The sequence below is a fragment of the Vanacampus margaritifer genome, chromosome 9, assembly GCF_051991255.1.
Source record: "Vanacampus margaritifer isolate UIUO_Vmar chromosome 9, RoL_Vmar_1.0, whole genome shotgun sequence".
Taxonomy (NCBI): domain Eukaryota; kingdom Metazoa; phylum Chordata; class Actinopteri; order Syngnathiformes; family Syngnathidae; genus Vanacampus; species Vanacampus margaritifer.
In genome coordinates this window covers 26,859,953-26,877,382 of record NC_135440.1, presented here as the reverse complement: position 1 = coordinate 26,877,382, position 17,430 = coordinate 26,859,953, and the positions used below count along the sequence as shown (strand labels likewise).

General features: G+C 41.2%; 2 protein-coding genes across 2 annotated transcripts in view; both read right to left on the bottom strand.

Moving 5' to 3' along the window:
• tmem145 (transmembrane protein 145) overlaps positions 1-12,351 on the bottom strand; it is a 34,312-nt gene extending 21,961 nt beyond the window's left edge. The window contains exons 1-5 of the mRNA XM_077574979.1: positions 12,076-12,351; positions 5,531-5,605; positions 3,794-3,871; positions 2,212-2,298; positions 563-664 (exon numbers count right to left, since the gene is read on the bottom strand). Coding sequence (XP_077431105.1) covers positions 563-664; positions 2,212-2,298; positions 3,794-3,871; positions 5,531-5,605; positions 12,076-12,186 — 453 coding nt within the window. The 5' untranslated portion in view covers positions 12,187-12,351. The remainder of the gene's footprint in view (positions 1-562; positions 665-2,211; positions 2,299-3,793; positions 3,872-5,530; positions 5,606-12,075) is intronic.
• Positions 12,352-12,956: 605 nt separating this feature from the next.
• Positions 12,957-17,430, bottom strand: part of lipeb (lipase, hormone-sensitive b) — a 31,218-nt gene continuing 26,744 nt past the window's right edge. Inside the window, 1 exon segment of the mRNA XM_077574978.1 lies at positions 12,957-17,430. Coding sequence (XP_077431104.1) covers positions 17,218-17,430 — 213 coding nt within the window. The 3' untranslated portion in view covers positions 12,957-17,217.

Here is a 17,430-nt window from a genome sequence, read left to right as displayed (position 1 = left end):
ATCTTCATCAAATCTATGCATAATGCTGTATGTATTATACTGCAGCTGTTGGCATGCACATGAAATAATATTGCGTAAATTGTTACATTTTTTACATTCCATTGAAATGGTTATTACCATATGTTTTTTAAAAGTATGATATGCTACAGTATACAGCCTACAACAGACGTGGGCAATCTCGGTCCTCGAGGGCTGAAGTCCTGCAGGTTTTGGAGGTTTCTCACTTCCAACACAAGCTGATTCCAATCAACAGGATTGTTATCAGGCTTATGCAGAGCTTGCTGATGAGCTGATCATATATCAGCTGTGTTGGAAAAGGGCAACATGCAAAACCTGCAGGACTCCGGCCCTCGATGCCCACCTCTGGCCTACAAGTTAGTCAATATTTTAGATTTTTGGAGGATGAAACAGATGAGTAGCATTTCTACTCATTCCACTGGGAAATGTTTGGAGTTACAGAACAAAGTAAATCTGAAGTGACCGGATTGACAAACTACAGTGACATCATGAGGAAGTCTTCGTGGGCAATTAAACGAGGGGCATCGCGGGGAGGGCCACTTACCCCGCATTTGCTGAGCGCAATGTACCACCACCTCTCCCTCACCGAGCGGAAACTGCGGCCGCCCACGCAGCTCAGCGCCTCCTCGCCGCCGTCGTCCTCCACCTGCCAGCGACGGCGGAGAAACAAAGCGAGAGAGAGAGAGCGAGAGAGAGAGAGAGCGAGGCTGCCGTCAACCAGACGGGACGTGTCACATTTCCCCGCCCGGCACGCTGATTTAATCGCAGGAGGGTGAAAGTGAGATGATGCTAACATATTTCACACTCAAAAATAGCCTGAAATGTGGCGCACGCGCCCCAAAAAACTGTCATGCCGGATATCACATTTCACAATGTGATAAAAAAAACAATATCTGCTGTTCATTGACGCAAGACGTATGCTTTCTTTAAAAAACAAAAAAAAGTGTTGACATGGCGGCAATGTACTTGGAATGATGCTTTTCCATTGCATTGCTTGATGTTAGTAGGGTAATAATCAGGCCGAATGTCAGCGATTCCCTTGCGATTAAAGATCAGCAAAGGACCGATTATCGGATTTAGCATGAGCGACTATTTTGTGGTGTGAAGACTTTTACTTCCACGAACTTCTCGTAAAACGGTTAGGGCCAACAATAAAATAAGCCAACATTTCATTCTATTCTTTATTTTATGTTGCAGACAGTACAGTCTATCTGACGTCGTCCCTTACCGCAACAATGAGGCACTCTAAAACAGACACGCCGGCCCGAAAGCTAGCTCCACATGCTGTTTTATTTCATTTTGCTCCCACTCCTACTACTCTTTTCTACAGGTAATGCGTATTAATTTTCAAGATTTTAATAAGCACCCTATAAAGAGTGTTGAACTCATTTGCTCCAAAAAGTTTAGAAATATGTTCTATTTTAAATATTACCATGTTCCCAAAAACATATTTATACATTTTTATGTTTTTTTTTATTTTTATTGCTAGAGCATACAGAAGGCTTTGATGCAGCCTCTGAACTGAAGAGAACAGTTGAAGCGATGGTAGTTCAAAAAAAAAAAAAAAACGGCCAGCGGGTGGCAGCAGAGTATACGAGATCAACCAGGGCAATGTTGCAAACAAACTCATTCACCCACAGTTCTAAATAGATTTGTGAATAATGATGAAACTTAGCTATATTCTAATTGCTAATTGCTGCAAAACGTAAACAGATAAAAACATATTATTTTTCCTGATGAAAGAAGAGACTCTAATCTTTCTTTTGGTTCCATGTTTTTATAGCAAAAGAACACAACATTCTGTGGGCCTTGCAAAATCTGTCAAAATCCAGTAAAACAGCCGAGAGCGAAGGGGGTTGCTTCAGTGAAAATGGCTGCGAGTGAAGGAGGTCACTCGTGTCGCGCCGGTGGAAAAGTGCCAATAATAGTGTTGGCGAGTATTTGTGATGCTATGCAAAAGGTGCGTTTCTGTCTCTTTATTTTACACGGCGCAGTAAAACATTGCCGAGATAAAACTAGCGGCGTTGAAGTCATCTGAAGCAGTAATTAAATTTGGAGGCGATATAAAAGTAATACAATATCATATCTCCCCGTTCTGGCCTAATCAATACAATTTGATACAGTCTATGAAATGAACTCAGTAAATGAAGAAATACAAGTATGATATAACATCAACATGCGTTGGCGTCTTACCACGCATCCCGACCAAGTGTAGCGGGTGGTGAGGTTGATGACCTGGTTGTTCTCGGGCCTCAGCACCGCCTCCTTCTGGTAGCAGTTCTGGCACAGATGAAGAGTCAACAGAAGATTGAAACGTATCCGCCTGTTTATCGCACATCGGCATTCTGTACGTTGCAAGCCCAAACGACATCGGTGACGAAACCACAAAAACATTTGATAGCGCATACGGTATATTTGTACCCTTCGCGCACACGTTTCTAAAACTTGTTAAAATGATTAAACATGTTATATTTAAACACCCAAAAATCTATTTTTAATTGTAATTAATCATATGACAGCAATATTAACTCATGATTATCGCAAATTTTATATCTGTTCTAAATGTACAATAAAATCTACAATATATTTTTCTCCTAAGTTTTCATTCTCATTAACATAAAAAAGAGAAAAAAAACTAAGAAACTAATATGGCTGCGTTTTTTAGTCAATGATACAGTAATTTCATAATAATTCATAAAATTTAATTAAAATTAAAAGGATTTCCTGTTCTGTATTGATTTGTGTTGAGGTCATTTTTCTGCCACTAGATGACATCATTGTATTTATAAGACATTGGTGACAGTTCAGTACATTTTGCTTTTCACATTAAGAGCTATCTAATTATTAACATATTTAAAATAAATAAATTCTGCACATTTTTAAAATTGTAAAATACAACTTGACAACCGTCTCTACAAATATATGCAATATTATTCAATTTATTACTGCAAAATTTTGATGTGGGCGTGTCTGCTGCATTGCGACTGGAATTCCCCAAATATTGGCTTTCAAAGTACGGGGCGGTCATTAATCGCGCATAGAAAAAAAATTGTGGCGCTTAAGGAACTTTAAATTAACTCAAAATTAACACACTCATTTTGACAACCCTAAAATAAATATAATGGGGTTGCAAAATGATGACCGACGATATACGAGGAAACACTAATACATATTCATTGTATCTTCCCACGCCCACTATTTGGACTTTACCTTGGACTGCATACACACCTTATGACAGAAACTTGAAGATGATTTTGTTACACTGGAAGACAAATTGCACTCTTTTTATTGTACACACACACTTGCTGACATATTAATTGTCTTTTTAATCATCTCTTTACACTTTATGAGCGCGCCCACTCGGCAGCAATATGAAAATGCTTTATGAGACCGGGCGATGATGTGTTGCAGTCGGTATTAACTGCGTTATTGATTTGGTTGCAGGAAAGAAAAAAGAAAAAAACCCTCCGCATTTGGCGAGTGGTGATCAATATAATATAAGCGGCTATAATTGAAAAACGTCAACGCGGGCGGGACGGAACGGAACGACTTTGTTTGAAATCTGTGCTGCGTGTTATTGAAAACTGATGGAGGCGTAAATATGACGAATGGACACAAAAGTCCAGAAAATAACCACATTTATCATAGTTTACTAAATTAAATCAATTTGAATTCACATGTTTATTAATTACTAATGTTAATTATGTTCATAGAAAATATTTTAGTTAACACATTCACAAATGATATAGAACACATATGTGTGAGGGGGGCTCACCTTATCGGGCCTCTTGTACACAGCCGGCCACTGAGAAGCATCGTCAAAGTAGAGTAAAATGTTCTGACAGCAGCGAGACTGCACAGAGAGATGGAAGGGAGGGTGGGAAAGGGAAAAGGGTGGCATTAAGACGCGAAGCGAGGTGAGGCGAGTGAGTGATGTGCAGGGATCAAAGAGGCGGCAGCTGGAGATTGCAAAAAAATGTGTCCCCCAACGCCACAGCCGCCAAGTCTGCCAGGCTCAATCGAGAGGAGAAGTGACGGCTAAGCGGAGTGAGGAAAGAGGAGGGTGGGAAGGAAGAAGGGGAAGCGTGAGCAACAGCTGGAGGTGAAAGCAGGAAGGAAGAGATCCCTTTGGCCAGATAACGACCTCACCATCCAATTACCACAACGCAATACAGTATATATATATATATATATATATATATATATATATATATATATATATATATATATATATATATATATATATATATATATATATATATAGCCACAATACAGGAAAAAGCAACACATCGCAACACGGGTGGACGAATTGTGCTTTGTATTCATTTTGTAAAATACCACCAAAAGTCCACCGGCTGGTGATGATCAATGCCAAGTATGTCATTATTCGACAGGAAACATAGAATGTCATTAAAAATGCATCGGATTAGTGTTCCAAAACTAATAATAATAATGATAATAAATTACATTTACCAGCGCCTTTCAAGACACCAAGGACACTTTACAGGGCAAAGAAAACTAAGACAGTTAAAAACAAACCCGGAAAAATTTGGGCAGAATGAATACATAAATAAATAAGTGAAAAAAAAAAAGAGCCTAAAATCAATGTAATAGGAATGACAAACTGGCAGGAGACATGAGAGAGTCACTGTTTCTGACAACTATTTGTTATTTGATTCATGAGCGAAATGTTCTTATTATTATGCATCGTCCACTATATGAAAATCTCCATATAGTGATTGGGACTAGGGAATAAGAAGATGACGATTTCTTGCTAATAACTAGCCTATCACTATCTAACTAGCAAGCTAACAAAACAATAAACAAAACGTACATTTCTTGATTGACTCCTTTTCAAACCCTATAGCAAACTGGCAGCCTATCTATGTGGTTAGGTAGCTGGTTAGCTACTCTATCGAGCTAACTAATCTTCTATTTAACTGACTAAGTAACTAACTAAGTGAAAACCGAATACAACCCACACCGTTTTATGTTTTCTTGACCAGGTTAGCTAGCCAGCTAGCCAGTGAATTTAAAACGAAACTGCAGTAAGTAACTAGTAAGTAGTATCTAGATTAAATCCCCACCTTACTATCGGACTAAGTAGCTGACTAAGTGAGTAGCTCAATCAAGCAGAAAAAAAACAACTATAGCTGTAACTAAACTATACACGTCATTTACCTACAAACAAAATAACTAAATGGGAGCTTGTTCGACAACTAATTTGCTACCTAGTTTATTGACTAGTAGCCATATAAAATATCTCGATCATAAGCTAACTCGATAGCTACTAATGGACTGTTTTAGCAGGCTGACAAGTATGACGAAGCTAACGACAAGCGTAAACATAAGACAAGTAAACTACGAGCGAGTTAGCTGAGTGAGTGAGCCCGTTCAAAAACTAACTAGTAGCTATCAACCAGTTGAGCAGAGAACATTGTAATGCAAAGTCATTGATGAGGTGAGAGAAGGAATGCGCCAGTGAAGAATCGTGGATGGCGACAAATCGTACCTTGGCGTAACGGAACCGGAAGTCGAGACGTCCGAAGTCGGTGAGGAAGCAGAAGCGGGTGAGGAAAACCCAGTCCTATGATGACGCACATAAAAATGAACAGATTATGGCAAAGTGGACTTTTTAACGTCTTCAATATAATTAGTTGAGTGTCTGCTCTCTCATCAAGTGTGAAATGAAGTACTGGCGTTTTATTTTTTGCCTCTTTCTCAAAAATGAATCTGTGGTGTGAAGCAATCTGGATTTTTCCAGATTGTGACACTATTGCTACTTTTTTAGTCTTCTGGTTGGCTGGTCAGAGCAAAACCTTTAACAGCCAACTTCAACAAAACATATCTGTAGAGATCTGAACATGTATTTAATCTTCATCTCTGGTCAGTATGATCGATTTTTTCCCAACGTTTTTTGTTTTTTTTTAATGTGTCTTGTCATGTGAATGATGTGATTCGATACATTCAACATTTTTTGTAGTGTTGACAATTTCCATAATTGTAATGTGATTGTGGTTAAATGAAGAGGTGGATCGAGTCTCCCACTGAAGGTCCGAGTACCAAATTCTGACTATTATATTTGTAGAAACTAATATAATATTCAAAAGTTAAAAGCTTCAACTTGTTTTTCATGCAATAGAATGAGGCCCTCCTATTGCGCAGAAAAGGTCAACTTAAGAGCAAGTTAAAAAAAAATTGTAAAAATCAATTTGAGACGATACCTCACATCTGGAGATTTAACGTCGAAGCCTCCTTCTAATTTCCAACTCTAACACACACACGCACACACACACAGAAAGTGGACTTCCTACAGGCTCCAACATGCTTTTCCTTTGCACTTATTAAAAAGTGGTCTGAAGTTCTGGTTGCTATGAACTCTCCAGCCAGAGTTGGGGGTGGAGGCGAAGAAAAAAAAGAAAAGAAAAATAATAACAATTCAGTCGGTGCACCATTATACAGTAATTACCTGTGCCTGCTCCATAAACAAGTCTTGTAATTCTGCCGCTGAGAAGCAAAAGCAGGGCAATGTCGCCAGTTTGGCCGCCATTCATCAACTTGGACAAAAGCAGTGCCATAATTCAGCCGCCGTCTGCCAGCGGGCCCCGGGAACCTTCGGCTTATAACTCACCGAGCCTCCCCCGAGCCTCCCCCGAGCCTCCCCCAATCCCCGTGTGTCCGTGACAACCGAGGTGGATCCGTTTGAACATCGCTATTGGCCGCTTGTCGCCATGACGACGGCGGCGGCGGCGGCATGCCTTCACCGTCGCGGCTGCCATAGACACGGCAAACAGAAAAAGGCAACGGCGCTCATTAAGGACAAGCGTTTTTTTTTGTTTAGCCGAGCGCTCATTCGCTCATTCGTCTTTCACCTTGGCGACTCCATCGCGCCGGCGGCCATTGTGGCTGATGTTGAACAATAAGCTTAAGAGCGCTTTAATGGTTTGACTTCCGTTTGCCGTGGACAGCCTGGTCAAGTCGTTTGTAATGTATAAAGTAGGGATAGGACAGCAATAAAGAATTTGTAATTATGGCAAGAATATTTGTATTTTTTTTGTAACAAAGTAAAAAATAAAAAAAAAGACACTAAACTAATAGCAACAAAAAAAAGTAATAAATAAAGAATTGTTGACTTATATATATTTCACAGATTGAGGAAAAAAATGTGCCTTCAAGTATTGTTATGTTACTTAATGTATGTCTTCCCGGATTGTTTGAGCGTGAATATTACTTATTTGAAGCATTATCACTCCCGGAAGTCGATGCCAATTTAACGTTAGCATGTCAATAGAATTTGACTTTAGCAATAGCACTGGTTCCAAATTGCGATATTTGGCTAAATAAAATTCCGATAAACATTAATTAATAAAATAGCTTCTTGTTTGGTCACTCGAAGCTTGTAACAATTACAACAAAGAACTGTAACCAAAACGAGTTTGAACTGGAAAATGTTTTTTTTAAAAAAAAAAAAAAAGATGTAAGTGCATTGAATTGAACCAAATGGAATTGTTCCACTTTTAAGTATATTGAATAAGGACATAGCACATTTACAGTACACGTTCATTCAAATGTATGTAAAAAAAAGACAACAACAAAGTCATCGTATCGTACCCCCTCGAATGAGCGCTACCATATTGAATAGGGTCGTAACCCTAGTCGAACCCAAATGAATCTAGAGCTGTCAAAATTAATCGATTAATTGACAAGTAATCAATTATCAGTTTAATCCACAGCTATTTTAATGATCGAGTCATCGCTTGGAGCCATCTTTTAAAATAAAATTGTCCAAATCCTCGGATTTCAGCATATCAACAGTAAAATCTTTCATGAAAAAAACAGATTATCTTTTGTGTTTAATATATATATATATTTTTTTTAAAACGTGCATGAGAATGAAGCTAGAAGAGAAACACATTTGTTGCGATAATCAGATGATAGTCGTCATGGGAGAATATCAGAATTTCATTTGACGATTTCGGCACCATTTTATCCCCGCCCCCGGCAGGCCATTCATCACGGCTCGCCCCGGACGCGGGCGGCATCCAGTCGTTTTAGCGTCATTCCGTTTTGCCGCCTTCCTCCCTGGCAATCTGTCCTTTCATCTGCGGCCTTCTCTGCCTCGCTCTCCAGATGCCGTTTGCCTGCTACGCCTCATTAACAATTAATTACCAATCAGCTCGTGGAGTCACCCCCGGACCGCCGGGCCTCTCAATGATTCATTAGTCAGGGATACGCAACGGCTGCAACACAAACACGCAAACACTGACGGCAACAGACGGACACATGAAAGCAGTCCTTCTCAAACACACACACACACAGAGTGTAATGCGTCTTATCATAACAGCCTCATTAAAAAGCGATGCACTGGCTGGGATTGTGTCCACTTTGATGACAGTATGAAGGATTTCCGGCACTGTTCAAAGCGCTTTGGCAGGATTTTGGATTTGCGAGCGGCGGAATTTTGAAGGTAGGAAATGACGATAATGAAGTCGGCCAGTGCTTTTTACTCGTCCTCATTAGAGCCGCGGCCGAGCTGGGGCGGCTGGCAAATTTGCGAGATTAAAAAAAACTCTGACATTTACGACAAATACACGTAGCGTAGCTATAGTTTAACGTGAAGATTCGTTGGTAGTTAAAGTGACACTGTTTATAAAATGAAAAGGCAGGATGTAGACAAAGTCATTCTTAATTTAAACTTTACTCATACACGGCAGCTAGAGCGACAACACTTCCTGATCAGCTGACTAAACACTAACCAATCAGAAGCTAGCATACTTTAGGTCAATGCAAAGGAATGACGCAGAGCAGCAGATTCCACACATCGACTTAGCGACTTGTACAAAAAAAATGTGTGAATGTGTAAATAAGAATTCTGGAAGCATAAATATACATTTGAACAAATGAATTTAAATGCTCGATCCTCAGGTTGTGGACGTTCGCAAAGCGCTTCGTCTTTGTCGCTGGCCAGTCCTCAACACTTCAAAGAGCGAATGATTAACATCAAATGGTTGAAGCTTATTTGAGAACCCGACGGAAAAGTATTGGCTACAAACATTCGAGTAGTACGCTACGTGTATTTCTCAGAAGTTTTTTCTGCCACTTTATAAAAAAAAAATATTTAAAAAATGTTTTTTTTTCCTCTTGGAATATTGCCCCCACCCTCCAATTTTTTAAATGTGCCATCGTAGGTTTTTAAAGAGGGGTTGTTAGTTTCAATTATTTTCAGTGTATGAGCACCACTGCCACCTACTGTAGCATATGTGCAATTACACGGCATGGCATAAATAAAACATGCACTCCAGTATCACAAGACTCCCACCGAACAAAATGGACGTCGTCTCCTTGAAATCAGTCCACGATGGATTTGTGCCTGTTGTCAGCGCTCTCAAAAGTTTGGATCCCGTCTCGCTGCCAAGATGTTCCCTGCCGCGATCTTCCCCCGACCTTCACCCTGGCGCCCGCCGCTCCAATGGGACGTTTTAGCGCATGCCACCAGACACTTAAGGCTGATTGTCGGCATCGACCAGGCCCGGCTGGTTAAAACCCGCTCAGCCGTACCGATGCCTTTGGATTAACTTTGCATCCGTCTCGATCCGTTTTTCCCTGGTGTCAACAAAGTCACGTGACAGCGCCACACGGTGTCGAAGGATGGCGGCGCTGATGTGACCTTGGAGCAGCTACACACACAAACACTGAGTGGATAAGGCAAGCGCAGCGCCACCTGGTGGCATTGAAGGCGCTCACTTTTGCTTCACTTGCCAAATGATCTGTGATGCATTCGGGGACGAAAAAGACTCCAAATGGCAGTAAAACGAGTGACCCAATTGACGCAATTGCGACTCGTTGAGGAGCTTTCACGGAAACGTCGGCCAAACGCATATTTAATAAACTGATTAAAATACATTTTAAACACATGCTAAACGTATTTGAATATAAACTAATGCAAAAATTACTGTACCTATTGTCCTCCTTGCCAGTATGTCAAAAAAAGAGATTTGTTTACAATTATTTGTCGTTATGCTAATTAGATTGGAGAAGGAGTGGTGCGTTCAAGGACATCATGGCACCAGTACTGATGGATGAACGCAGCCTGCCATCCATCCACTCCCGGGGTTTAGTCAGTCAGAGTTGCCATTCAATTGTATAGTGGTTGCGGCGCTGCTGATAGCTTGTGGCCCAGCAGGGGAGCGCGCACTTACGCACACGCTGGTTCTCGCCATTTTTTTTCTCCTTTTGGCGGCGACATCAAATGCTGGCAAGACACGAGAACCTGAGAAATATTCAAAAACACTCATTAAGGAATAGAAGGCGCATTTAAAAATGCTTTTTGCAGCACACGGCAGTTTATATCTCAGGCATTTATTTGAGGTGTGGCATCTAGTTATTCAAGTAAACACGACAGGTGGCAATTAGTTAATTAGTTTCAAGCGTGCTTGTCTGATAGTCAACTAATAACAGTAAGTTGTTTTTTTAAGGGGAAAAATGAGGCATCGATATGATATGTGGCATTTATTTAATATATATATTTTATTTTTTCTGAGGAGGAAATGTATTTTATTCATTTATTTGAGTGGAGTATGTTGGACATTTGTTGTCAAAATTCTGACAAAAGCAGGAAGTGGCTATTGTTTAAGCTAGTATCGTCCTCTGCCTTGGCAGAGGCCCGAATCTCTAATTGACTACATCACATTGCACAGAGAGTGAATGTGTAATTGGGTGCCACATTTCCAGAATATGCACATTTAATTCATTAGAAGTAAGGACTTAAATGGGGGAGAACTATACTTGTATAATGCATAGCGGTCATTTTAATGCAGAATTGTCATTTTGATAAAATAATAATGAAGTCATAAAAACATTTGTGAGGGGAAATGTGGGTATCTATTGGAGGTGAGGCATTTAATCAAGTAGACAACACATAGAGAGCATTTAATAAACGTGTAACAAAAGTTTGAGCACACATTTTATTTTTTTTAAAGAATATTAAATGAAACGTTTTCCCTAAAGGGTTGTAAAAGGAATTGTTTATTTAAGGTGTGGTGTCAATTCCTTGAAATGAACAACGTTATGATTAATTTCAGGTCAAATGTTTCAATTGCATTTTTATAATATTAAATAATGATTTCACTAGGAAGTCATTTTTCAGCTGAAGAAGGGATGTCTATTTGAGATGTGGTGTTTATTTATTGAAGTGGCCATCACTGTTTTTTATTTGGGGTACGGTGCTGAAAATATATTTTTATGTAATGTTATTTTGTCCAAAAGGGACATAAAAGGCAGCATTTATTTGATGAGTGACACCTATTTTGCAACTTGAGTAAGGTGCTTCAAATGAATTGTTATTATATAAAATCAAACTTGCATTAATAAAGGTTATTTTTCCGGAGGCGGAAATGTCTACTTGAAGCGTAGCGACCATTTAGTCCGGTGGATGCCACCTCTTGGGCAATAACTTGGCAAAGGTGCATGTCAATTAGAGCAGACTCCGCTCAAATAGACGCCCTGTCCAATTGTGACATGTGCAGGCGGTTGCTAATTGGCCTTGGCGGAGGTCTGTGTCTCTAGTTGACTGACTCACTGCATTGCATTGCATTAGACAGCCAGCGAACGGGCGGGGGTGGGGTGGGGGTGGGGGGGGTGTTGAAGTCGCAGACACCTGTGCACATTTCCATCATTCGCTCATTAAGTCCACCACTGCAGCGGCTCTCGTACCTCACACCGGCGATGCTCTGGGCCGCCAAAGCGACATGTGAACGTCAAACTCGCGCCACGGCGGTCACGTGACGCACACCTGTAACCGGCGTCTCCTCGGTTAGGTGGCCCCACAACGGACAAGGAGGAGGGGGGGGGGGGGGCAAAAAAGATGATTCATAGCCCACCTGAGATGGGACGAAGCCAATAGACAACACGCGAAGACGAAGGTGTTGCTAAATGGCGGCACATTCGATGAAGTTAGCGACGAACGGCGGAATGGAAAGGCTTTCACTGGAGACGTCGTCTAATAGAACCCCCCTCCTCCGCCCACCCACCCAAAAAAGAGAAAATAGCGTTACTCACCTCCTTCGTGTCCACGACGCCTTTGACGTATTTCCCCAGGACAGTGTCCACGTAAAGGACGCCGGACAAGGCTGCCAGCCACAGCAGTCTCCCTCCGAGCCGCGCCACCATCTTTCTCGCTCTCCCGCCGAGGCTCGTCTGTGCCCGGGGCTCACTCCGAGCTGAAGTCGGGAGCGCGCACGGGGGAAAGGAGAGAGAGAGAGCGAGAGAAAGGGGGGAGGTGGGGCGGGGCGCGTTCACGCGGCCTCCGTCTCTGGCTGTTTAAGATGGATGGAGGCTTGCGGGTGTATGTGCGCATGCGCGCTTTTTCAACGCAGCACACTTTCAGAATGCCAACAGATGGCCTTTTAAAAGGATGTCGTCCAATCAGATGACTCTGACGTCATACCCTGTTTTGTTTCTAGCCACTAGGGGGAGTACAGCGTTTGCACGCTTTACGTATGTTACCATGTTATTAAAAGGTCTCTTTATTTATTGTTTAAGTCTATAACATGTGTCGCATTTATATTTTTGAATGATATATATATAAATAGTTTAATTATGCAATTTTTGTAATAGAAAATTCAAACCCAAACAGGTTATATACAGCATATTTTTATAATTTATGGCCACTTGACATGTACGTGTGAAAAGGTACACATTGTCCATGTTGTGATTTAAAATTATTTAAAAACTTGAAGCTCAGCTGTGTGGTGATAGTTGGAAACTAAATAATAAAAGTTTTCACACATGCACTGCACTGTTACATAAAATATCGGAAGCCTTTAGAAAGTTTCCGATCATCTAAATGCATTTATAGAATGATCTTATTTTCTTCCAGACTCGCTGACTTTTGCTTGACTTGTATTGTGACGACTGCAATGACACACAAGAAAAGTTCATTGTTGGATAGATTCATTTTTATTTTGTATGAACCCTCCAAAAGAATCACATTTGACAAACAGATCTTTCGATAAAAATATCGACACGAATCATAACTTGGATAAAAATACATTCGACTTTCACAGGTTTGCACTTGTGGCGTTTTCCTAAAGGAAATGCAGCGTTGTTTCCAGTCCATGGCTTGTTTAACAACAGCTGATTAGCATTTTTACAGCATGATGCTATTAAAAGTAAATGAAGTCAACTAGCAGCTGTATTGACTGGAGATCAGATGAACAGTAAATACGGTCTCAACGTTGTAACTTTGCAGTCTTTGGTTCTGAACTTTTGCACTTCATCGTGACGCAAAGTCGGAAAATGTGATACGACGCACTTTAGGTCCGTAGCTAACTCTGGTACAATTCAACACAAATCTGACTCAATTTGAAGGATTGCTAAAGAAGTGTAGGTAAAACGTGTGTCCTCAACGAGTCCAAAATATCAATCCCCCTTTCAATCTCATGTCCAAACAAGAACTGCTTTGATCGGGAACTACTTTGAATTCAAGGGACAAGGACAATTGCAATCTGAACACACGCTGTCTAAAGAAGCGGCCGACAGTCCAACTGGTAAAGTGTCCCTCTTCCAGTCCAAAGCGCCAACCTCTCTTTGGAGAAGCCCAATTATTTTTCAAGGGCGCGTGCGCCAAGCAGGTCGAGGCAGCCAGGCGGGCTCACGTCGCTAAATCTTTTTGAAATCCGCCCGTCTCAAACTCGGACTCTTGAGTTTGCTGATCCCTAATCAAAGTTCTCGTCGACTGCAAGTTTTGCAGACAAGGAAAAAAGACGAAAGTGAGACAGCGTGTCGCCGTAAAGGCTGAAGAATGACGATTGCTGTGGAGAGCAGCCTCACATTGACAGAACAGCAACGTTACAGCATATTTTGACAGCAATAAAAACACACACAAAGTAAGTGTGTGAAAAGGAGTGTTCAAGGACAAGACGAGTGGATTATTATCAAATATAATCAAACAATATAATAAATTTCTACTTGTTCACTGGCAGCCATTTTTACTGAAGCAACCCCAAGCTGTTTTATTGGATTTTGACTGATTTCGCAAGACCCACAGAATATCCAGTTCTATTGCTATAAAAACATGGAACCTACCAAAAGAAGGAATAGAGTCTCTTCTTTCATCCGGAAAAAAAGTATTTTCTATCTGTTTCTGTTTTGCAGCAATTGGCATTAGAATATAGCTAAGTTTCATCATTATTCACAAATCTGTTTAAAATGGTGGGGAAAACAGCTTTTTTTAAGCATGGCCCAGATTGATCTCTTATACTCTGCTGCCGCCTGCTAGCCATTCTTGTAATAACCACCATTGCGTTAGACATCCTCCTCAGGTCAGAGGGTGCATCAAAGCCTTTTGTGAAAGAACAAAAAAACGTATAAATACGTCTTTAAACTTAAAACATTTAAAATAGAACGCATTTATACGTTTTTGGGAGCAAATGAGTTAAAAACAATTGACAACAATTTTGTAACTGTAGGAGAGCCACCAGACACTCACTTCTCCCGCCCAGTGCTCAAAGCAATACAAAAAAAAAGGGATTTCTACGTAACCAGGCACCGTCTCATAATTTTACACCAACAGAGCTCTTGGCATCCGTTTAAAAGTGCCCCAAAAAACTTTTGGACCCTCCATGAGCAGCAGATACTTAAAGTGCAAGTTCGGCCTCGTGCTCGCTTGCACTTGATGCCGCCTTCCAGACTAAAAATGTTAAAAAGTGAACACAAACATAAACTTCAGCAAAAGTGCAGAGAGAGCAAAACGGAGGCCGACGCGGCAGCGAGGATGAGCTCGGCCGTCTTCCTACTCAACAGCGTCGCTTTTCTTCATCAGTCTGACAGCAAAACGTGGCGGGAAATACGCTGCGCTAATCCACCCGTCCGACTTTGCGGCTGAAAATCCCGCTCAGTCTACAGTGGAGGATTTATGCTCCTTAAATGCTCCGCAAGGCCTTAAAAGGGGAACGAAACACAATTTTTTTTTTTGAGCAAGAATATATTCCACGTGCTAGCACTCGTCAAAACACAATTCTCTGAGTAATACTGCATTTGTGGAATAAGAATTAAAGGGAATAATTCATAAATTTACGGGCGACGCCTTGTTGGGCGAAATCATTTTCAGAAGTGACATCGAAGTGCCTTAAAAAAAACACTTGAGATTGGAGCAAGCCGCTCGTCAGGCACATTATCCGCCATGTTGACAGAAATTTGTCACAGTGTCAGCGGTAACAATGCAGCGGGGGGATAAAAAAAAAAAAAAAAGAGCTTTCCTATGTCATTGAAAGCTGCGCGTCAATGAAATGCTAATACAAGTGAAGTATTGCAACATATTTGACTCCCTACAAGCAAATTCCCTTTGATTTTATACAACCCATTCCCCATTATTTGCCGTGGAAAACATTCACAGACAAAAGCCCAGTCTAATATCAAAATAGTGCTTGGCGCCATCTTGTGCCATCTACAGGCAATTATAAGCGTTGCGAACGAGTGGGAAGAACAAACAGGGCAGAATAAAACTACAATCAAGCGCACCCCCCCATATTTGCGGTTCGCCATTCACGGATTCATCTACAATTGTGCTTGAATTTTTACATACGTATGGAAACGTATGAGCACAAAAGCTAAATGTCGCCGAATGACACAAAAATGCACCGCGATGAATCGTCGCCAAAATTCACATGCACAGCTCTACTCATGCCAACGTCAACCTTTTGGGATTTGATGGGCATTAGGACTTTTCTCACTATACGGCGCGCTCATGCAGTATTTGTGGATTCTAGTCATTGTTTTACCTTACCCCCAATTTATACGCATTTCCCCCCCCCAGAATTGCCACATGCCATAACAGCTCAAACATGATGACAACAGCTTGCGACGGTCTGCGGAGAAGCAGCATTCAATTCAAATAACAGCAATGTTCCAGCATATGTTGACAGCAATATATCCACACAAAAAACAAGTGTGATTTTTTTTTTTTTCCTGACAATTGTAATGAGTGTCACAGGCTTTGACTATTCATAGTCAGGCCCGGTTGCTACCCCTGCACCGCACAATGTACGCTGTAGTGTACAGTAAAATGATTCTACTATTTGAAGACACATACAAGACAAGCACCAAAGATGAAACAGGAACTAATACTAATACTGTCACTTAGTGGCATTTTGCAGGTACTGCTGAAATTACTTAAGTATTAAGTAGTTACGTTAGCATCTCCTGCTAGATGTCTGTCAAGTCAATGAAAAAATGTATTTTCCTTATTGGGCCAAAATCTCGCAAAATGTAATCTAAACATTGATTGACTGCAATAGAGATGATATTCATGAACTTGGGATTTTTTGGGAACCAGTCATTTGTTGTTCGCTAAAAAAAAAACGTGTATGTTCTTGTGCTCAGACCAACGTTCTGTCTAATTGAAATGTATTACTTCGGCGCCATCTTGTGGCTGTGTGGTTCCAGGAAACAATGTTCTAATGAGTTGAGGAGGCTTTGCCACCATCTTGTGTCCAGGCAGTTCCAAACACATTTGATCTCAATTAGTCGTAGGCTCGCTCCCGTTACTGTACTGTATCATGTCTACGCCTCCTCCTCCTTGTGATCTCAGTACACATATTGTTAGAAAGAAAACATTTCATTTTGCTGCAGAGTCCGGAGCAGCTGTTCCTTAACTGAGAACACTCACATGGTGGAATCAACGGCACAGAATTTCACTACAACGTTACTCCAAAATGTCAGTGCTGAAATGAATATGGATGGAGATGCAATAGAAACAAATGAACAACAGCAAATGATTGAAAAACAGCAAATGTTTTTTTTTTTTTTGGTCCACCAAAGAAAGAAATGTTCAGTGCGGTCTTTTTTTTTTTTTTGGCATAATTGGATTTGGACTGCGAGTCAAGAGAGTTAGCGTCAACAAAGTGAGCCGTATTGACGTTGGCGTAATGGAGACGCTATTAAGTGTGCTGTGGAGAGATTTTCCAAAGGGACAACGGGGGGCCGTTGAGATTGGAACGGCACGGCAGAGGAGCCTCTTATCTGAGAAGACCGTGCAGGATTTCTTCCCACTCATGAGAGCTTGTGGAGTGGCCAGACGTCTGATCTATGTCAAGTAGATCCGTGTTGCTACATTACATTTCCTTAAAAGCGCGAAGCACCCTCTTATGGATTCCAGGCGGCATTTATACAGGACCGCTGTGAAGTTTTCAAAGCCGAGGGTTACGTCCTCTTTGTGGTTTCGGCATCACCTTGCCAAAATTTGTCTTTTTTAAGCCCCAACACCCTCAACGCCATTTTGGGTGATGCTAACAAAGCCGTCTCCTTCGGCCATTTTATCCGAGAGCCCCGCGTCCAGATCACCCCTGACAAACCGGGAGGCTGTGGCGTCGCCCCTGTCGGTCCGTTCCAGCTTGCGGTGTTTGCGCGGTTCGG